Genomic DNA, 22,667 nt, shown 5'->3' with positions numbered 1-22,667 from the left:
CTGAGATCACAGGACTGTGTTCAGAGGTGAGAGAAACATCCTGATCGTCTTCATCGATCGCTGATCGAGTCTGTGAAAGTGAGAGTAAAGAATCACCAGGGTGTGTGTGTGTGTGTGTGTGTGTGTGTGTGTGTGTGTGTGTGTGTGTGTGTGTGTGTGTCACTCGCATAAAACATTAAAACATTGAGTCTTAAACAGTTTAGTTTAAAGGGCTAGTTCATGTTCTTTTGATCTTTACCTTGGGCTAGCCGCTGTTAGCAACACAACGTCGATAGCGGCGCTCTACGCCGTATTTTTTTACCCACACGAGCAGCGCAGGCAACGTCGTTTCTACGATTAAAAATGTAAAAGACTACGACGCGATTCGGCTGATTTACGCCAAAACTATCCGAACGATAACGGAAGCGAAATGAACGCTAAAAGAAGGTTAGCATTCACCCTGCAGTGGTCAAGTGTTTGCTTCAGCTTAAACACACTTTACAATCATTCAGTCCACCTTAAAAACACTTTACAAACAATCAGTCCACCTTAAACACACTTTACAATGATTCAGTCCACCTTAAACACGCCTTGCAATTGTTCAGTCCAACTTAAACACATTGTTAGCGCTCACCTGACGTAGGAAACCCGTGTTCTTTGTTTCTTTTTTTCTGAGTCGGAAATCTGACTGGAACGCACCTTTAGCATGTTAGCTTCAGAGGTTCCAACTACAAATGGAACGCAACAGCGGAGGTTAGCTCTCACTGGACAATCTGATTTTAGCTACTTAACAAAACCCTGAACTATCCCTTTAAGATCCTCTTTATGTCCTCAAACATGTTTGGATTAGTGATAGGAAACTGTTGCTCGTTAGCGACGTTAGCTAACATGTGGGTAAATGAACAGCAGAAACAACATTTAAGTCTTTTTTTTTTTTTTAAATCACCTGCAGCCTCATGGAGGAGTCCAGGCTGAGGTCAGAGGAGACGAGGTCAGAGGAGACGAGGTCAGAGGAGACGAGGTCGGCCGGCCCTGTGACCTCCTGGGAGGCGGAGCTGACCTCCTGGGAGGCGGAGCTGACCTCCGTCCAGCACTCGCTGAAGTTTGTGCTGAAGCTGAAGGACGAGTTTGTTTGTCCCGTCTGTGGAGGCGTCGTCCTCAACCCTCAGCAGAACTCCTGTGGACACATCTACTGTCTCCACTGTCTCCAGACACTGCTGTAGGACACAGTCCACCTTAAATACACCCACACAGTCCACCTTAAATACACCCACGCGGTCCACCTTAAATACACCCACGCAGTCCACCTTAAATACACCCACGCGGTCCACCTTAAATACACCCACACAGTCCACCTTAAATACACCCACACGGTCAACCTTAAATACAACCACACAGTCCACCTTAAATACACTCACATGGTCCAGTCCACCTTAAATACACTCACATGGTCCAGTCCACCTTAAATACACTCACACGGTCCAGTCCACCTTAAATACACTCACATGTTCCACCTTAAATACACTCACATGGTCCACCTTAAATATACCCACACAGTCCTCCTTAAATACACTCACACTCATGCCGTCCACCTTAAATAAACTCACACTCCCACAGTCCACCTTAAATACACTCACACAATCCACTTTAAATATACTCATGCAGTCCACCTTAAATACACTCACACGTTCCACCATAAATACATCTCACAATATCTCAGTCCACCTTAAATACATGCACTGACGCAATCCGCCTTAAACACATCTCACAATATCTCAGTCCACCTTAAATACTCACACTGTGCTCTGTGTTTCAGGGAAACGTCGTCATCGTCCAGTCCAGTTTGTCCAGTAGATGGTGCTGTGATCACACCAGCTGAGGTCACACACACACACACAGTGTTCAGTGTTAACTTACATCATTACTTACGTCATTTCTTACGTAATTTCTTACATCATTACTTACTTCATTACTTAAGTGGTTTTCTCTGCTCTCCGCAGGTTTTCCAGGACAACTGCTGCAAACGAGAAATCTCCACTCTCCAGGTTTTCTGCACCAACTCCCCAGAATGCACTGCTGTGGTCACGTTACACCACCTACAGGTAGAAGTGGTGAACTGCAGCGTTACACTGTAGATCATCATCATCATCGTCGTAGACTCACAAACTCACGGAGATGGTTGTGTTTGCAGGAACACCTGAGGTCGTGTCAGTTCCAGCAGCTGCAGTGCACCAACCCCGGCTGCAGGGCGGCGCTGCAGAGGAGGTTACTGCAGGAACACCTGAGCGAGGCGTGTCCTCGGCGCCTGGAGGCGTGTCCTCACTGTGGACAACGTCAGCAGCTCCACGTCCTGCAGGTAAAGATCCTCACAAACACATCAGTGAGAACAAGAGCATCATGGGATATGTTTGTGTTTGTGTTTGTGTTTGTGTTTGTGAAGGAACACGTTCAGAGCTCCTGTCCAGATGTGGAGGTGGACTGTCCCAACAGCTGCTTCCACAAGGTTCTCAGGCACAAGGTGAGCTCGTCCTCACGTTCACACGTTCACAGAAACATGGCTCACAATCATTCAGTCCACCTTAAACACACTTTACACACTTTACAAACAATCAGTCCACCTTAAACATGCCTCACAATCATTCAGTCTACCTTAACCACACTTTACAATCACTCAGTCCACCTTAAACACACTTTACAATCACTCAGTCCACCTTAAACACACTTTACAATCACTCAGTCCACCTTAAACACACTTTACAAACAATCAGTCCACCTTAAACACGCCTCACAATCATTCAGTCCACCTTAAACACACTTTACAATCACTCAGTCCACTTTAAACATGCCTCACAATCATTCAGTCCACCTTAAACACACTTTACACACTTTACAAACAATCAGTCCACCTTAAACACGCCTCACAATCATTCAGTCCACCTTAACCACACTTTACAATCACTCAGTCCACCTTAAACACACTTTACACACTTTACAAACAATCAGTCCACCTTAAACACGCCTCACACTCATTCAGTCCACCTTAAACATGCCTCACAATCATTAAGTCTACCTTAAACATGCCTCACAATCATTCAGTCCACCTTAAACATGCCTCACAATCATTCAGTCCACCTTAAACACATCGTTAGCGCTCACCTGACGTAGGAAACCCGTGTTCTGTTTTTCAGTTATCGCAGCATCAAGAGTCATGTCCTGAAGTTAGCGTCTGTTGTTCGTACAGTAAGTTCGGCTGCTCTGTTCAGGTGAGTTTGACGTCCGATCAGCTGATTACTGTTTGTTTTTGTCGGGTGTCATGACGCCTCTTGTCCTGCAGGGTAAAAGAGGGACAGTGGACGTTCACCAAGACGCTGCTGTCAATCATCACATGCTGCTGTTGCTGAGGAGCAACGAGCACCTGGAGCGACAGGTGAGACCAAACATCACAGAATTTATACAAACACGTGGTCGAGGTTTTTCCCTGAACGTGGTGTCCTGGCTCAGGTGGAGGTTCTCCAGCAGGAGGTGCTGTTGAGGCAGCAGGAGGTTCAGACCGACGGTTCACTGCTCGCTGGTCTGCAGAAGAAGATTCTGCCGCTGCTGCAGCAGAGCGACGTTCAAGAGCGCCACCTCTCTGCGTCTCAGGTTCACACACAGTCATTCAGTCCACCTTAAACACACAGAACAGTCATTCAGTCCACCTTAAACACACAGAACAATCATTCAGTCCACCTTAAACACAATATACAATGACTCAGTCCACCTAACACACAGAAAAATCATTCAGTCCACCTTAAACATACAAAACAATCATTCAGTCCACCTTAACCACACAAAACAATCATTCAGTCCACCTTAAACACACTATACAATGACTCAGTCCACCTTAACACACACATAACAATACCTCAGTCCACCTTAAACACACATAACAATACCCCTGTCCACCTTAAACACATTATAGAATGACTCAGTCCACCTTAAGCACACATAACAATACCATCTTAAACACTATACAATGACTCAGTCCACCTTAAACACACCTCAAAACCATCCAGTCCACTTTAAACACATCTAACAATCACTCAGTCCACCTTAAACACACCCCACAATTATTCAGTCCACCTTAAACACACATAATAACACCTCAGTCCATCTTGAACACTATACAATGACTCAGTCCACCTTAAACACACATAACAATCATTCAGTCCATCAGTTCAGCTCCTCACCAGTAGGGGGGGTGCTTGTCTTGTCCTCCACGTCTCTTTTCTTAATTGACCACCATTTGTTTATCTGTGTGTATATATGTGTGTGTGTGTGTGTGCGTGTGTGTACATGTGTGTATATATGTGTGTGTGTGTGCGTGCGTGTGCGTGTGTGTGTGTGTGAGCAGAGGACACAGAGCAGACAGGAGGACGTCCTGTCCACCGTCCTCCTGGACGTCCAGCAGGTGTCTCGGGGGCTTCCTGGTCTGGAGGAGCTGGACCAGCTCAGACAGTCTCTGGACGCCGTGACACAGGAAGTGACGACAGCCGAGGAGCTGAGAGAACATCTGGGTAAGAAACGCTGAAAACTCCTGTGTCCTGTGTCTTTAAAGACGACCTGTGACCTTTGACCTTTGACCTGTGACCTTTGTCCTCCTCAGGACGCGTGGAGGACAGCGTGAAGGACCACTCGTGTCTCCTGGACCTCCACGCCGCTCAGCTCAGCTGTAACCAGCGGCGTCTCCAGGAGCTCGAGGTCACGTCGCACGACGGCAAACTCGTCTGGAAGATCCGCGACTTCGGCAGGAGGCGGGACGCGGAGGTCAGAGGTCAGACGCCGTGTCTGAGCAGCGTGCCGTTCCACGCCGGCCGATGCGGCTACAAAATGGCCGCCAAAGCGTACCTGAACGGCGACGGCGAGGGCCGCGGCACGCACCTGTCGCTGTACGTGGTCCTGATGCCCGGCGACTTTGACGCGCTGCTGCCGTGGCCGTTCACGCAAACCGTGTCCCTGTGCGTCCTGGACCAGAGCGGAGGCTCCGCCCACCGCAGCCTCAGCTTCAGACCCGACGCCGCGGCGAAGAGTTTCCAACAACCGGACGCCAGGGCGGCGAGTAACGTGGCCGTGGGCTTCTCCTGCTTCTGTCCTCTACACGAGCTCCAGGCGTACGTCAGAGACGACGCCCTGTTTGTCAGAGTTAAGGTGGACATGTCGGGTTTAGACCTCTGACCCGTGTCCACTCACTGGCCCCACACCAAAGTCCAGCTGTCGTTCAGTCCGCCTTAAACACACCTCACAATCACTCAGTCCACCTTAAACACACTTTACAATCATCCAGTCCACCTTAAAAACACTTTACAATCATTCAGTCCACCTTAAACATGCCTCAAAATCATTCAGTCCACATTAAACACGCCTCACAACACATCAGTCCACCTTAAACACATTTTACAAACATTCAATCCACCTTAAACACACGTCACAATCACTCAGTCCACCTTAAACATGCCTCACAACACATCATGCCTCAAAATCATTCAGTTTACCTTAAATACACCTCAAAATCATTCAGTCCACCTTAAACATGCCTCACAATCATTCAGTCCACCTTAAACACACTTTACAAACATTCAGTCCACCTAAAACACGCCTCACAATTGTTCAGTCCACCTTAAAAATGCTTCACAATTGTTCAGTCCACCTTAAAAATGCCTCACAATTGTTCAGTCCACCTTAAATATGCTTCACAATTGTTCAGTCCACCTTAAAAATGCCTCACAACCATTCAGTCCCCCTTAAACACACTTTACAAACATTCAGTCCACCTAAAACACGCCACACAATTGTTCAGTCCACCTTAAAAATGCCTCACAATTGTTCAGTCCACCTTAAACATGCCTCACAATCATTCACTTAAATAAGTCGATTGAACTTAGCGATGGTGCAGTGACACAAAGTGACCACACGAGGCAGCAGAGGACCAACAACTCGTGAAAATCACTGATTTTCCCTGTGGGGTTTGGTGTGGTAGAGTGAGTGCTGTGCCTCAGCAGCAGGGGGCGCTCACAGCACAGGTTTTACCTGCTATATGATGAGGTCAGTGTGTAACCAGAGCCTCTCGCTGTCGTCTATTCTCAGACAGACGCTGCAGTGAAGGATGTGGAAGGTCAAACGTGAGTTTAAGGCTTTTCTCGTTCTAACATGTTTAACGTGAGTTTACGTTGATTTAATCTGTTTGAAATCAAATCAGTGAAGAATGAAAATAAAATCTGAGTCGAGTTCAAATGTTTTTGTTTCAGCTCCTGTTTTTTCTCCTCTGGAGACGAAATACAGAGCAATTCTAGAGGTAAAGAGGTTTGAGGAAGTCAGGCTTAACTGAACCTGAAAATGAAGATTAACTTAGAACTGAAGATTAACTTAACCTGAAAATGAAGATTAATTTAACCTGAAACTGAAGATTAATTTAACCTGAAACTGAAGATTAACTTAACCTGAAACTGAAGATTAACTTAACCTGAAAATGAAGATTAACCTGAAACAGAAGATTAACTTAAAACGGAAGATTAACTTAACCTGAAACTGAAGATTAATTTAACCTGAAACTGAAGATTAACTTAACCTGAAAATGAAGATTAACCTGAAACTGAAGATTAAATTAACCTGAAAATGAAGATTAACTTAAAACTGAAGATTCACTTAACCTGAATTTGAAGATTAACTAAACCTGTACTGAACTTAAAATTGAAGATCAGCTTAACCTGAAACTGAAGATAAACTTAACCTGAAATTAAGATTAACCTGAAACTGAAGATTAACTAAATCTGAAACTGAAGATTAACTGAATTTAAAACTCAGGTTAAACTAAACCTAAAACTAAAGCTTAAATGAACCTGAAGCTGAAGCTAACCTGAAGTTAACCTGAAGCTAACCTGAAGCTAACCTGAAGCTAACCTGAAGCGTGTGCGTCCAGAGTCTGGTTCCTCCCGACCCGATGGATCAGTTCCACCTTAACAGAGGTTCTGTGGAGGCGGAGTTTCCCGACCTGAGCAGGAACTTCACCAGAATGGGGCGGATCCTGACGCTGGACTCGTACCGGCGACAGTTTGACCGCTGCACGCAGAGCGGCGTCGTCTTTGATGACGTCATCCGCCCGGGCCTGGAGGAGCCAGGTGATGTCACAGCTGCAGTTCCACCCCTGACCACAGGGACGAGCCTAACCTGTGTGTGTGTGTGTGTGAAGGTGAGTGGGTGGGGCCTGTGTCGGTCGGATGCGTTGCGGGCGACGCCCAATGCTACGTCCTGTTCTGCGACTTCTTGGATCGCGTCATCGAGGCGCATCACGAACACGAGGTCACGAGGTCGACGCCAGAGAGCGACTTTAACTACGATAATCTGAAGGTCGGAAATAATAATTACGATAAAAAGTCGTCGATCGCAAACGACGACAGGAAGTGACGTCACCCGTTTGTTTGTGCGTGAGCAGGGCGGCGGCGATCTGGACAGATCGTACGCCGTACGCTGTGAGGTGAGCGTCGTCCGCGGCGTGGACGACTTCTGCTTCCCGACGCACTGCAGCCGAGGGGAGCGCAGACAGCTCCTCACTGTGGCCAGGAGAGGTACTGCACGTTTGTCTCGCTCATGAACAACTGACGTAAAAAGCAAAGATTACGCGAATAACACAGACGGCAGCGTTTGGAAACTGTTAGCGTCACGTTAGCGTCACGTTAGCGTCACGTTAGCGTCACGTTAGCGTCACGTTAGCGTCAGCGCTGCCTGAACATTTTAAATGTGTGACTCAGTGTTTCAGTGGTTTGAGGAGGCGGAGCTTCCAGGTCGTCTCTTCTTATTGGACGAGCTGAACGAGGAGCAGTGGCGAGAACTGAAGCTAGCTCCTCCGACGTCTCTGCAGCTACGCACCGGAGTTAGCCGCGACTGGCCTGATGCTAGGGCTGTGTGGTCAGTGTGTGTGTGTGTGTGTGTGTGTGTGTGTGTGTGTGTGTGTGTGTGTGTGTGTGTGTGTGTGTGTGTGTGTGTGTGCGTGTGTGCGTGTAACTGTGTGTGTCTGTCCTGTGCAGGCAGAGTAAAGATGGCCGCCTGGAGGCGTGGCTCAACATGGACGACCACCTCAGACTGGTGACGTCACGTGACGACGCAGACGTCGCAGAGGCCTTTAAGTGCATCTGCATCAACCTGCAGAAGGTTTGAATCACAACGACGACGACCTTTGACCTCCATGACGGCTTCCGTGATGACCTTTGACCTCCATGACGACCTTTGACCTCCATGACGACGCCCGTAATGATCTTTGACCTCCATGACGACCTTTGACCTTGATGACGGCGTCCGTGATGACCTTTGACCTCCATGACGACCTTTGACCTCCATGACGACGCCCGTGATGATCTTTGACCTCCATGACGACCTTTGACCTCCATTACGACGTCCTTGACGAAGTTTGACCTCCATGACGGCGCCCGTGATGACCTTTGACCTCCATGACGACCTTTGACCTCCATGACGACGTCCTTGACGACCTTTGACCTCCATGACGGCGTCGTGACGACCTTTGACCTCCATGACGACCTTTGACCTCCATGACGGCGTCCGTAATGACCTTTGACCTCCATGACGACCTTTGACCTCCATGACGGCGCCCGTGATGACCTTTAACCTACATGACGACCTTTGACCTCCATGACGACGTCTGTGATGACCTTTGACCTCAGTGACGGTGTCCGTGGCGACGTCCGCGACAACGTCTGTGACGACCTTTGACCTCCATGACGACGTCCATGACGACCTTTGACCTCCATGACGGCGTCGTGACGACCTTTGACCTCCATGACGACCTTTGACCTCCATGACGGCGTCCGTAATGACCTTTGACCTCCATGACGACCTTTGACCTCCATGACGGCGCCCGTGATGACCTTTAACCTACATGACGACCTTTGACCTCCATGACGACGTCTGTGATGACCTTTGACCTCAGTGACGGTGTCCGTGGCGACGTCCGCGACAACGTCTGTGACGACCTTTGACCTCCATGACGACGTCCATGACGACCTTTGACCTCCATGACGGCGTCGTGACGACCTTTGACCTCCATGACGACCTTTGACCTCCATGACGGCGTCCGTAATGACCTTTGACCTCCATGACGGCGCCCGTGATGACCTTTAACCTACATGACGACCTCTGACCTCCATGACGACGTCTGTGATGACCTTTGACCTCAGTGACGGTGTCCGTGGCGACGTCCGCGACAACGTCCTTGACGACCTTTGACCTCCATGACGACGTCCATGATGACCTTTGACCTCCGTGAAGACCTTTGATCTCTGTGACGACGTCCGTGACGACCTTTGACCTCCGTGACGACCTCTGACCTGTCTCTCTACAGTTAGCGGTGAAGTACAGTGAGCTCAGACACTCGTTCGCGTGGAAGCAGCAGCTTGGATACGTGACGAGCTCGCCGGCCGACGTGGGGACGGGTCTGAGGGTCAGAGTTCACCTCAGACTGAGGCTCCTCCCACAACATGCGCGCCTGCACGACGTCCTCAGGAGACTGCGCCTCCGCATGGACACAACAGGTACTGACAGAGGGGACACGTCCTCCTCTGTGTCCCGCTCACACACACATACCTGCGTTTTTTTTTTTCCCAGAATCCCCAGCGGTTTACGTCCTGAGCAACGCGGCGACCTTTGGCCTCAGTGAGGTGGAGCTGACACAGCAGGTGGTGGACGGAGTCAAACTGCTCGTCGTCATGGAGAAGAGGCTGGAGGGGGGCGGAGCCATCGAGGAGCTCGTACCTGCACAGAAGTAGATCTGACCAATGAGAGCGGAGCACAACGATGACATCATCGTACGACGGCAACAAGGATTTTTAATGTTTAGTGTCGTGAAAAGTATTTGAAGTTTGTAAACCACTCACTCTCACACACCAAAGTCGCTCACTCTCACTCACTCTCACACACCAAAGTCGCTCACTCTCACTCACTCTCCCACACCAAAGTCACTCACTCTCCCACACCAAAGTCACTCACTCTCACACACCAAAGTCACTCACTCTCCCACACCAAAGTCATTCACTCTCCCACACCAAAGTCCCTCACTCTCCCACACCAAAGTCCCTCACTCTTTCACACCAAAGTCACTCACTCACTCTCCCACACCAAAGTCACTCACTCTCCCACACCAAAGTCACTCACTCTCCCGCACCAAAGTCACTCACTCTCCCGCACTAAAGTCACTCACCATCCTGCACTAAAGTCACTCACCATCCCGCACTAAAGTCACTCACTCTCACACACCAAAATCACTCACTCTCCTACACCAGTCACTCACTCTCCCACACAAGTCACTCACTCCCTCACACCAAAGTCACTCACTCTCCTACACCAAATTCACTCACTCTCCTACACCAAAGTCACTCACTCTCTCACACCAAAGTCACTCACTCTCTCACACCAAAGTCACTCACTCTCCCACACCAAAGTCACTCACTCTCCCACACCAAAATCACTCACTCTCCTACACCAGTCACTCACTCTCCCACACCAAAGTCACTCACTCTGACACACACCAAAGTCACTCACTCTCCCACACCAAAGTCACTCACTCTGACACACACCAAAGTCACTCACTCTCCTACACCAAATTCACTCACTCTCCCACACCAAAGTCACTCACTCTCTCACACCAAAGTCACTCACTCTCTCACACCAAAGTCACTCACTCTCTCACACCAAAGTCACTCACTCTCCCACACCAAAGTCACTCACTCTCCCACACCAAAGTCACTCACTCTCCCACACCAAAGTCACTCACTCTCCCACACCAAAGTCACTCGACGTGATCATGTGACTTAAACTAACGTAGTTTATGAATAATTTGTGAAAATAAAGTCTTTTTCTTTGCTCACTGACACTTGAACATTTTTACCTTTCACATCTTTGTCTTAAACGCTGGTTTCCGTCGTCGTCTTCAAACGTAAACGTCCTGAAAACACGTAAAAAGACGCAGAAAACGTTAAAAAACAGGAGAAAATCAAAGTATTTACGTTCGTGTTAAACTCACATAACTTTCTTCAAATGTCAGAAATGATCACAAACAACAAAACCTTTAAATTCAGTGTTTTTTTTATTTTATTTTATTTAAAATGACTCTGTCGTCATCATCATCATCATCATCATCATCACTGCTACACTCCACTGTTTCCTGTAGGTGGCGCCAGGTTTACCAAGGTCCTGTTTAGAACCTGTGAGCTGAGGCCGAGGGTTAGTTTCAAGTCAGAGGCTCAGATTTACGTCGTCTCAGGACGTGAAGGCAGCGTCAGGTTCTGTTTGTCCATCCTGGATTTAAGTTCTTCAACAAACACGTGAAGAACATGAGGAACATGAAGAACATGAAGAACATGAGGAACGCGAAGAACATGAACGTGTGAGAACATGAGGAACGTGAGGAACATGAGGAACATGAGGAACGTGTGAGAACATGAGGAACATGAAGAACATGTGAGAACATGAGGAACATGGAGAACATGAGGAACATGAAGAACATGTGAGAACATGAGGAACATGAAGAACATGAACATGAAGAACATGAGGAACATGAAAAATATGAACACGAGGAACATGAGGACTATGAAGAACATGAACATCAAGAACATGAGGAACATGAAGAACATGAACATGAAGAAGATGAACATGAAGAACATGAACACGAGGAACATGAAGAACATGAGGACCATGAAGAACGTGAGCACATGAAGAACATGAGGAACGTGAAGAACATGAAGAACATGAGGACCATGAAGAGTCAAACAGGAACAGTGGATCCTCGGCAGTCGTTCAAACAAAAATATCAAAAATTAAAAAAGAAAACCTGGAAAAACCCAAATAAATCTTATTTTCCTCAGAAGTTTTAACTCGTGATAACGTTTTAATAACGTCGTCAAACTGGCTGAAGAACTGGTTCTGCTAACTAGCATGCTAACTAGCATGCTAACATCTCCAGTCTGAGGAAAGTGAAGATAAAACACAGCAGAGATTTTTAAACAACAACAAAATGAAGATTTGATCTGAATAAAAAAAAAGAATAAAAAAAAAAAAAACAACGTAAAAAACCCGTAAAAAAAATAAAATATTCCGATGTCTGAGCGAGGACGAAGTTTACTGGAACACCAGGAAGTCAATTTCATTTCTGCTCTAATTTTATTGCAAAAGTTTTCCCTTCAGCCACCAGGGGGAGCAAGAGTTCGTGCTCGAGTTCTTCTTCAGGTTTGGTTTCGCTGGCGTCTAAACATTTAGTGACTTTAACATTAAATATTAACGCGTAGATTATACGACGCGTCTGCGGTGCGTTCACACCCAACGCAAAACAAACCGCTTTCACGCCAGGTTTCGTACAAAGACGCAGACAAGACGTGAAAATTTGCGTGATTATGTCGCGAAAGCCAATCGGCGCTGGGATTCGTCTGAAAACACAACATTTAACGATGAACGTAGCATTAGATGATGTTGACGTAGACCTGCGTCAATTGTGAAGAAGGAGAGGGGGCGGGGCAGGAAGTTAGCAAGGACAAGGGACTACGTTGTTTAGCTTACACAGTTAGCTTAGCATTAGCCGCGAGTGAGCTTTCACGAGTGAACGCAAATGATCGGTGGTGGTGTTTTTTTTTGTTCAGTGTGAACGTACCGTTCGTCCGCGACAGTGCTATAAAACACAAAATGGCCGCCGTCACAGCCTGAGCTCGTTGGCTACTTTGGAGGCGATGTTTTTGAAGGCGATGGACGTCCCCGAGATCCTCTTGAAGCGAACGCCGTTGAGCGAGAGGCGGGGCAACTTGCACACCTCCATCTCCCATTGGACCAGGCTGTCCTGCCGCGCGTCGCCGTGCACGCAGAACAGCAGGTAGCGCTCGCGCTGCTCGTAGTCGCAGTTGTTGGCGTCCAGGACGCGGCGGATCTCCTTCATCACGTCGCCCGGCTCCATGGACGACGTGGTCTTCATGCTCCACGTGAAGCGCAGCGAGCGAGGCTTGGAGTCCCGCCCCTCGTCCTTGGATTCGCCCGATAAACTCCTGCGGGGAATGAAAGCAAAGACGGCGTTATGCTAATGTCGCGGCGGCGTGGCGTACGATGTTTTGGAGCTAAATCTATACGACAAAAATGCTAGCAACATGAGCGGAAGCTAAGTTTACGTGAAGAACTCATAACACGATTTGATTAGCTAACACCTTAGCTGCACTGTTAGCATACCGCGACTCTATTGGCCGACTCTGGCGTCAGAACAGACGTCATGGCGACAGCTAGCGTTAGCTCGGCAGCTATTTGAACACTTTATTGTGTGTCGTCTCTGCCACTAGGTGTCGCTCAATCAAAACACTAAAAATAAAACCTAGTTTGACGACGTCAGGAAGCAGCGCGGCATCATGGGAACAGTTGGGACGAGTATCATCTGCATAGAAGAGAACATGCTAGAAAATGAGTATAAACCATTCTCTTTTTGAACCTGCAGGGGGCAGCAGAACAGATCAATTTATTGTCTTTAAAGAGTTTAAAAACACTTTCACTGACCTGCGTACGAATTTGGACGTGATCTTTCCGATGAGCGAGGCCGAGGTGCCGCGGTGCGCTGCGGCGGCGGCGTGCTGCGACAGGCTAGGCGAGGCCGGCGGCCCGTTGTACGTCGCCGGCCGTCGGTCGCGCAGCTGAGCGCCGTGGAAGGTGGATCGCGTGGACGAGCCGCGGGGGAATCGGCTCCGGTCCGGCGTCGTGCCGCCGCCGCCGCCGCCGACGCTGCTGGTGACGCTGAAGGCCGAGGGCGAGGAGGGCGGGGCCTGGTGGGCGGAGCTGCGTGGTGGGAGGAGACACTGTTAGCGCGACGCAGAAACGTTAAACGTCACTGAATAACGTCGACGGTCGCGCGGCAGAAGAACCTCTGATACTCGGCGCTGTCGTCGATGGGCGGCAGCACGGACTTCATGGGGTGACCGGACGCCGACATGGACTTGACGTGACGGGGACGCGACGAGGAGACGGTCGTCACGGGCGACGGCGACGGAGACGCCGCGGGAACCTCGGGAAGACTGAAACACAAACAGACGAGTGACTGCTGAGGCGCAAGCTAACGAAGGTTAACCGCGGCGACGGCGGAGAACCTCACCTGATGTCCTTCCCGTTAGGAATCACCGCCGAATGGCGGTCGGCGTTCGTCCGCTCGTAAACGTACGTGTTCCTCCGCGTGATGCTCTGCGACAAAAACACCAGAGTTAGCGTGACGAGTTTCTACAGGAGCTCAGGAACGTGAGGAACATGAGGAACGTGAGGAACATGAGGAACATGAGGAACATGAGGAACATGAGGACCATGAGGACCATGAGGAACATCAAGAACATGAGGACCATGAGGAACATCAAGAACATGAGGACCATGAGGACCATGAGGACCATGAAGAACATGAGGAACATGAGGAACATGAGGAACATGAGGAACATGAAGAACGTGAGGAACGTGAGGAACATGAGGAACATGAGGACCATGAAGAAAATGAGGAACATGAACATGAAGAACGTGAGGAACATGAGGAACATGAAGACCATGAGGAACATGTGGAACATGAAGAACATGAAGAACATAAAGAACTTGAGGAATATAATGAACATGAGGAACATGAGGACTATAAAGAACATGAGGACCATGAAGAACATGAGGAACATGAATAACATGAAGAACATGAGGAACATGTGGAACATGAAGAACATAAAGAACGTGAGGAACATGAGGACTATAAAGAACATGAGGACCATGAAGAACATGAGGAACATGAATAACATGAAGAACATGAGGAACATGTGGAACATGAAGAACATAAAGAACGTGAGGAACATGAGGACTATAAAGAACATGAGGACCATGAAGAACATGAGGAACATGAGGAACATGAGGAACATGAGGAACATGAGGAACATGAAGAACATGAGGAACATGACAAGGTCAAACTTTGGTGTAATATCTTTCTTCACCACTAGATGTCAGTGAACCCCCTTTAAAACAACACCAATAAGAATAGGACCTCGACCTTTGACCTCTCACCCCTGAGGCGGTGGCCGACTTCCTGCGGTCTGGAACGCCCATCGGCGACGCAGGCTCCGCCCTCCTCTCGCTCTCCACGCTGTTGGCGTGGCTACGTTTGGTGTAGGAGACGGGCGGGGGGATAGAGGGCGCCACTGAGACACAGAGGAAACTCTGAACTTTAGTGAACGACGTGAACAGGACGACGTTTTTTTACGATGTTTTTTTTTTTCTCGTAAACTCACCGTGATCGCTGAACCTCCGATGCTTCTGATTGGCTGCTGCGCTGCGAGAGTGGGCGGGGCTCTGACTGGAGCCGTTGATGTCGCTGCAGGGTCGCGACCTTTGACCCAGGTTCGTGCTGGACAGAGAGTCAGTGCCTTCAATCTGGTGGAGAGAGTCACAGCAGAGGATTGTGGGTAAAAATTGGAACTTGAAGTGAATCACAATGTCTGACACAATGACTTTTATTTTGAAAACTGTGAGACTGTTTTACTTTTATTTTGAAAACTGCACAGTTATATTTAAGGTGTGGACAAACGGTAATTGAGACTTTTATTTTGAAAATTCCTGCAGTGAATCAAAGTGCTATCTTATCTGTTAGCTTACAGGTGACCAACCACACCTAGCTAATGGTAGCTAATTGTGGCTAGCATACTGTTAGTAGGTGCCATTTTTTCATCTGTTGCTAGGCTAGCAGCCTTTGTCCTTTTTAACAGTCTTTGCGTTACGCTAGGCTAAACATGCTAATGGTGCTAACCATACCTCAGCAGTTTTCCTGCCCAGCAGCAGATACGTCGCCGTTAGCTCGTTGTACTTCGGACCATCGAGCGCTTTCATCACTTCATCCTGAGGGAAACCCATCGACGCCATGAGCTCTGAAAACACACAAAAACACAACACAATCCAGAGAAAGTTAATGTGTGTGTGTGTGTGTGTCTATCTTTGTGTGTGTGTGTGTGTGTCTGTCTTTGAGTGTGTGTGTGTGTGTCTGTCTTTGTGTGTGTGTCTGTGAGTGTCTGTCTTTGTGTGTGTGTGTCTGTCTTTGAGTGTGTGTGTCTGTCTTTGTCTGTATGTGTCCGTAGGTGTGTGTGTGTGTGTGCATATGTGTGTGTCTGTGTGTGCGTCTGTGTGTGTGTGTGTGTCTGTGTGTGCGTATGAGTATGTGTGTGTCTGTGTGTGCGTCTGTGTGTGTGTGTGTGTCTGTGTGTGCGTATGAGTATGTGTGTGTGTGTGTGTGTGCGTATGAGTATGTGTGTGTCTGTGTGTGCGTCTGTGTGTGTGTGTGTGTCTGTGTGTGCGTATGAGTATGTGTGTGTGTGTGTGTGCATGTGTGTGTGTGTCTGACCTATGCGGTCCACATCATTAAAGTCCTGGTCTGGTTCACTAAACGGTTTCAGATCCTCGTTATCAAAGCCGACGTTCATCCATCGATCTTTCATGATTTGCTGTGGAGACAAACAGAGGTCAGAGGTCATAAAGGACGGAGGGGCGGGGCTTGGGCTGAGGGTGGATGGTGATTGGCTGTTTGTGTGTTTGTTTACCTGCAGGTTTCCTCGTTTCCCAGGATTCAGCACGAGCAGCTTCTTCAGCAGGTTTTCACAGTCGGTCGACATGTAGAAGGGAATCCTGTATTTACCTCTGAGGACACGCTCTCTCAGCTCCTACACACACACACACACACACACACACACACACAGTTCAGTAACACACTGCAGGGCCGTACCTATTATTGTGAGCGCACACACACACACACACACACACACACACACACACCTTCAGGTTCTGTCCATCAAAGGGCAGTGATCCACTGACCAGCGTGTACAGAATCACTCCCAGACTCCACACGTCCACCTCAGGACCGTCGTACTTCTTCCCCTACAGGAGCACACAGGAACTACATCACCCTACAATTACCCAGAAGCCCCTCTGCCCTCGGACACATCGAGGAGAACGACGACTAAAACGAAAGATAACATCAAAACGTGTCTTTTATTTTGAAAGAATAACGACTAAATTGAAAGATTACAAAGTCTTTTATTTTGGAAGAATATCTAATAAATTAAAAGATAACATTAAATGTGTCTTTTATTTTGAAGGAATAACAAAAAAAATACGAATTGTTACATAAAAACGTAGTTTATTTTGAAAGAATATCTAATAAATTCAAAAATAATATAAAAAAGTCTTTTATTTTGAAAGAATGATGACTAAATTGAAAGATAACAAAAACGTCTTTTATTTTCTAAAAATAATGATAAAAACACGTAGAAAACCTTTCTTCGCTCTATGTGTGAACTGTTTTGACAGGAAGTCGTCTTTAACGACACACTCGTGTGGGCGTGGCCTGGCGTGGTGGGCGGAGTCTCACCTGGAAGAGTTCTGGCGCGGCGTACGGAGGAGAACCGCAGAACGTGTCCAGTTTGCTGCCGAGCGTGAACTCGTTACTGAAGCCGAAGTCTGCGATCTTTATGTTCATGTCGGCGTCGAGAAGCAGGTTCTCCGCCTGACGACAGACATCACTAATCAATCATCAATGATCAGTGTGTGTGTGTGTGTGTGTGTGTGTGTGTGTGTGTGTGTGTGTGTACCTTGAGGTCTCGGTGTACGATCCTCTTGTGGTGACAATACTGAACTGCAGACACAATCTGACACAAGAAGAAGAAGAAAAAACAGTGTAAACACACACGCACACACACACACACACACACACACACACACACACACACACACACACACACACACACACACACACACACACACACACACAGGCAGGTGTAGTTCACACTCTGTCCTACAGGTGTCAGCAGAGGGAACTCTCCGTCTCACCTGGCGAAACTTGGCTCTGGCCTCTTTCTCCTTCATTCGTCCGTGAGCGACGAGGTAATCGAAGACTTCGCCTGAAACACACACACACACACACATCAGAGGTCAGAGGTCAGAGGTCAGAGGTCACGTGACCTGTGCTGCCTTTAATTACCTCCACTGGCGTACTCCATCACCAGGTACAGAGTTTTCTCTGTTTCTATGACCTCAAACAGCTTCACTGGAAAAACAACAACAACAACAGCAGTCAGTTAGTAAACCGCTCACTCTCCTTCACCAAAGTCACTCACTCTCACATACCAAAGTCACTCACTCTCACATACCAAAGTCACTCACTCTCTCACACCAAAGTCACTCACTCTCCCACACCAAAGTCACTCACTCTCACATACCAAAGTCACTCACTCTCACACACCAAAGTCACTCACTCTCTCACACCAAAGTCACTCACTCTCCTTTCACCAAAGTCACTCACTCTCACACACCAAAGTCACTCACTCTCTCACACCAAAGTCACTCACTCTCCCACACCAAAGTCACTCACTCTCCCACACCAAAGTCACTCACTCTCTCACACCAAGTCACTCACTCTCCCACACCAAAGTTACTCACTCTCCCACACCAAAGTCACTCACTCTCTCACAGCAAAGTCACTCACTCTCCCACACCAGTCACTCACTCTCCCACACCAAAGTCACTCACTCTCCCTTCACCAAAGTCACTCACTCTCCCTTCACCAAAGTCACTCACTCTCCCACACCAAAGTCACTCACTCTCTCACACCAAAGTCACTCACTCTCCCACACCAAAGTCACTCACTCTCACTCACCAAAGTCACTCACTCTCCCTCACCAAAGTCACTCACTCTCCCACACCAAAGTCACTCACTCTCTCACACCAAAGTCACTCACTCTCCCACACCAAAGTCACTCACTCTCCCACACCAAAGTCACTCACTTTCCCACACCAAAGTCCATAGAGTCACTGGTTTTCTCTATAGACTTTGGTGTGGGAGAGTGAGTGGTTAAGAAGAACAGGAGGATGAAGAGAAGACTCACCGATGTTGGGATGGTTCATGATCTTCATCACACTAACTTCTCTAAAGAGCTGGAAAAAAACAAAAAACTCTGAGTCAGTGAAGTTTGAACATGCTAAGCTAGGCTAACATGATCCCACTGTTTACTGACTGTTACGTTAAGCTAACAGTTTCCTACAACTAACTAGCTTCTATTCTAATCTAGGCTAACGGTTTCCCTCCTGCTTACAGTATTTGTGCTAAGCTAGGCTAACAATTTGAACTCACTGACTTTGTGCTAAGCTAGGCTAACAGTTCCCGACCGCTTACTAGCTTGTTTCCACTGTTTCTGCGCTAAGCTAAGCTAACCATGTCTGTACTGGACACGTTTGTCTCTGGAGGACGTGTCACATGGTCCCTGTGGACGTCATGGTCACACGTCTGTCCCTGATTGGCTCCGACAGAACTGCAGTGATGGAGGTGAGAGGTCAGGGGTCAGGGGTCAGAGGTCAGGGGGCGGTACCTTCTGCAGACTCGTCGGGTTCAGCTGCGTTTTGTCGATGATCTTGATGGCGACCTGAAAAAAAAAACATCTTTATTTTTCTCAACTTTAAGATCAAAAAAGTCACGCAAAGTTGCAAAAGTCACGAGGGGGCGTGTCTTAGCAGGGGCGTGTCTTAGCAGTGACTCACCTCTCGGCCGGTCAGCGTGTGCCGCGCCAGTTTGACTTTGGCAAAGTTTCCTTTGCCGATGGTTTTCATCAGACGATAATTCCCGACGTGCGGCTGTTCGTCGGCGAGCGACATCGTGGAGCTGCGAGACGGCGCCACCACCTGGCGACTCGACGGTTTGGTGGGTGGAGCCGGCGGAGCGGGGAGTCCGTCTAAACACTTTAGCTGTGGGAGACGTTAAGCGTTAATGTCAACAAGGTAACGAGTCACAAGTATATGTGCTAAGCTAGGCTAACAATATCCCACTGCTTAATGGCTGCTACTCTATGCTAATGATTAGCCATGTTAAAAGAATTTATGCTAAGCTAGGCTAACAAATCCAACTGTTTACTGGCTGTTAAGCTAAGCTAATGGTTACCCATGCTAAAAACACTTTATGCTAAGCTAGGCTAACAAATCCAACTGTTTACTGGCTGTTAAGCTAAGCTAATGGTTACCCATGCTAAAAACACTTTATGCTAAGCTAGGCTAACAATATGCTAACAGTGTCTCAAAATGAACAAATAATAATTCATGTTTGCAGTAAAATAGTTTCCCCTGTTTAAAATGTTTGTGCTAAGCTAGGCTAACAGTGTGTGTGTGTGGCTTAGCCTAGCCTTATGTTAGGTAGGTATGTATCCAACAACAACCTGATAATGACAATCTGAAAATGGGCATATCGCCACCTAGTGGAGAGGAGTCAGACTGACTTCATCGTGATTTTTACTGAGAAGTTGTACGAGTGTGTGTGTGTGTGTGTGTGTGTGTGTGTACACGAGCACGACAGTAACATTAACCATTAACAGAGCAGTGTATTGTTGTGTGTGTGTGTGTGTGTGTGTGTGTAACGGTAGAAGCTTCACTCTGTCAGACTGGTTTCTCTCAGCTCCAGTTCCTCTGAACCACACACACACACGCACACACACGCACACACACACGCACACGCACACAAACACACACACACACAGTCACTTTTAAACCCTGACAGGAAGTTGTCGTATCTTTGTTGCGTTCACACATAAATCAACAGGTTGACTCAGGTCAGAGGTCAAAGGTCAGGCTGTAACTGTGTGTGTGTGTGTGTGTTTGTGGAGAATCCTGTGGTAAACCTCTGCGTCGCCATGTAGACACAAAAAAAGCCTCCAGCAGCTGATTTCACAGCTCAGCAAAAACAAAACAAAACAAAACTGCAGAGTCATGACCCGGTGACCCCGAGCAAGACCACGCCCCCTCATGAGCAAGACCACACCCCCTCATGAGCAAGACCACACCCACTCATCATCCTCTCTTTAAACCAAATCAAAGTTTGTTGACTCTTATTTCCAGGAAGTCAGAGTTGACCTCTGTGACCTCCACAAACTCAACTGGCTGTTACAGTTATGCTAAGCTAGGCTAACAAATCCCACTGTTTACTGGCTGTTAAGCTAAACTAACCCTAACCCAATGCTAAAAGACTTGATCCCAGCAACATCCCAGCTCCACACTGAGACAAAGCCCCAGCCGCGCGGCTAACATTAGCATCACAACGCAATGACACGGCGTTCTTCAGTGTTCTGTGACGCAGAGCGTCCTCGTGTCCTATGTCCTCGTGTCCTATGTCCTCTGTCCTCGTGTCCTCTGTCCAAATGTCAAAGACACAGAGACAGAGACGTCCTCGTCCTCGTCGTCTTCATCTTCATCTCTGATCTGAGATTAAATTTCAATCCAACTAAATGTGAAGGTCTTTGAACCTGACGCTGTGTTTACCACGACAACAACACAATGACAACACAATGACGACAATGACAACACAACAACAACACAACAGCAACAACAAAAACAACACGACAATGACAACACAACAACGATGACAACACAACGACAACACAACGACAACAACACAACATCAACACAACACCAACAAGACAACACAATGAGGACAACAACAACACAACAATGACAACGAAACAACAACAGCAACACAATGACAACGACAACACGACAACAACCCAACAACACAATGACGACAACACAACAGTGACAACGAAACAACACAACAGCAACGACAACAACAACACAATGACGACAACACAACAACACCAACAAGACAACAACAACCCAACGATGGCAACGACAACACAACAACACAATGACGATAACTACAACACAATGACAACGACAACACAACACCAACAAGACAACAACGACAACAGCAACAACACAACGACTTCATTTTAGTACGTTTTACTGTTTACGAAAACGCGACTGTTTTAACGTTACTGACTAAATACGGTCATCGTCTGGGGGCGGGGCTTTGGCTGGGGGCGGGGCTTTGTAGCCTGTTCAAACTTACTGACCTGAGCTTTAAAGTTTAAACATTAAAAATAATGAAGTGGTTTAAAGTCACTGTTCACAATAAATAAGAAATAATTCAATCAAACTTTATCACTAATAAAACTGTTATTACATTTAAATTATTCATATTAACTCCCAACAAAATTTTCAATAAAATAAAAGTCATTCAAACTGATTATTGTTCCTTTAAAACTCTTCACTAAACAAAGTCCGCTCATAAAACACTGATCAATAATCGATCATCGATCATCGATCATCGATCATCTCCTCACCAGCGGTGTCTGATCGGACTCGCTGACCGGGGTCAGAGGCTTCCTGCCGGACATGTTCCCGCCGCTGCTCCGCTGCTTCTGCTCCGCTCAGGCCGGAACAAGCTGCTCCTCCTCCGGCTGCTGCTGCTGCATCTCCCCGGGAAACGGGCCGCCGGAGCCGGCGACAGAGACAGGGACGACCGGGGCGGGAGGACCGGGACGGGAGGACCGGAGGACCGGGGACCGGGGACCGGGGCGGCGGCCGCTGCGGGAGGGAAGGAAGGAAGGAAGGAAAGAGGGCAGGAAGTAAGGAAGGACGGAAGGACGGAAGGAGGGAAGTGAAGGCCCGGTGTTTGTATCGGTGAGATGGAAAGAGAGAGGGGGAGGAGCTACAGGAAGCCCCGCCTCCTCCTGCAGCTTCAGACAGGAGCAGCTCTGCGAACACACACACACACACACACACACACACACACACCTGTGACGTCACAG

The 22,667-nt window shown here is 47.9% G+C and overlaps 3 protein-coding genes across 3 annotated transcripts; 2 read left to right on the top strand and 1 right to left on the bottom strand.

The window, feature by feature from the left end:
- Positions 1-935: 935 nt before the first annotated feature.
- On the top strand, positions 936-5,193 carry traf5 (Tnf receptor-associated factor 5; the record flags this gene model as incomplete). Its single annotated transcript, XM_083905555.1, has 10 exons — positions 936-1,198; positions 1,796-1,859; positions 1,980-2,081; positions 2,171-2,335; positions 2,420-2,497; positions 3,168-3,242; positions 3,314-3,406; positions 3,481-3,621; positions 4,373-4,535; positions 4,625-5,193. The coding sequence occupies 10 exons, from the start codon at positions 936-938 to the stop codon at positions 5,191-5,193; spliced, it is 1,713 nt and encodes a 570-aa protein (XP_083761681.1).
- A 928-nt stretch (positions 5,194-6,121) lies between these two features.
- On the top strand, positions 6,122-10,726 carry LOC310940860 (creatine kinase, testis isozyme; the record flags this gene model as incomplete). The annotated part of the gene is made up of 9 exons (XM_083905891.1): positions 6,122-6,137; positions 6,264-6,310; positions 6,935-7,133; positions 7,205-7,362; positions 7,448-7,580; positions 7,764-7,924; positions 8,044-8,163; positions 9,368-9,557; positions 9,631-10,726. The coding sequence occupies 9 exons, from the start codon at positions 6,122-6,124 to the stop codon at positions 9,789-9,791; spliced, it is 1,185 nt and encodes a 394-aa protein (XP_083762017.1). The 3' UTR covers positions 9,792-10,726.
- A 1,356-nt stretch (positions 10,727-12,082) lies between these two features.
- Positions 12,083-22,307, bottom strand: LOC310940846 (serine/threonine-protein kinase MARK1-like). The gene is made up of 18 exons (XM_083905876.1): positions 22,200-22,307; positions 19,576-19,779; positions 19,407-19,460; positions 18,927-18,975; positions 18,023-18,088; positions 17,872-17,942; positions 17,634-17,690; positions 17,414-17,548; positions 16,819-16,920; positions 16,587-16,706; positions 16,391-16,490; positions 15,808-15,920; positions 15,288-15,429; positions 15,064-15,197; positions 14,135-14,220; positions 13,908-14,057; positions 13,546-13,821; positions 12,083-13,049 (listed from the first exon to the last, which is right to left on the bottom strand). Exons 1-18 carry the CDS (start codon positions 22,251-22,253, stop codon positions 12,707-12,709), a joined length of 2,256 nt encoding a protein of 751 aa, XP_083762002.1. The 5' UTR covers positions 22,254-22,307; the 3' UTR covers positions 12,083-12,706.
- Positions 22,308-22,667: the final 360 nt, after the last annotated feature.

The sequence above is a fragment of the Microchirus variegatus genome, assembly GCF_963457635.1.
Source record: "Microchirus variegatus genome assembly, chromosome: 19".
Classification (NCBI taxonomy): domain Eukaryota; kingdom Metazoa; phylum Chordata; class Actinopteri; order Pleuronectiformes; family Soleidae; genus Microchirus; species Microchirus variegatus.
The sequence above is the reverse complement of the archived record's forward strand: the minus strand, read 5'-3'. Positions and strand labels throughout refer to the sequence as shown.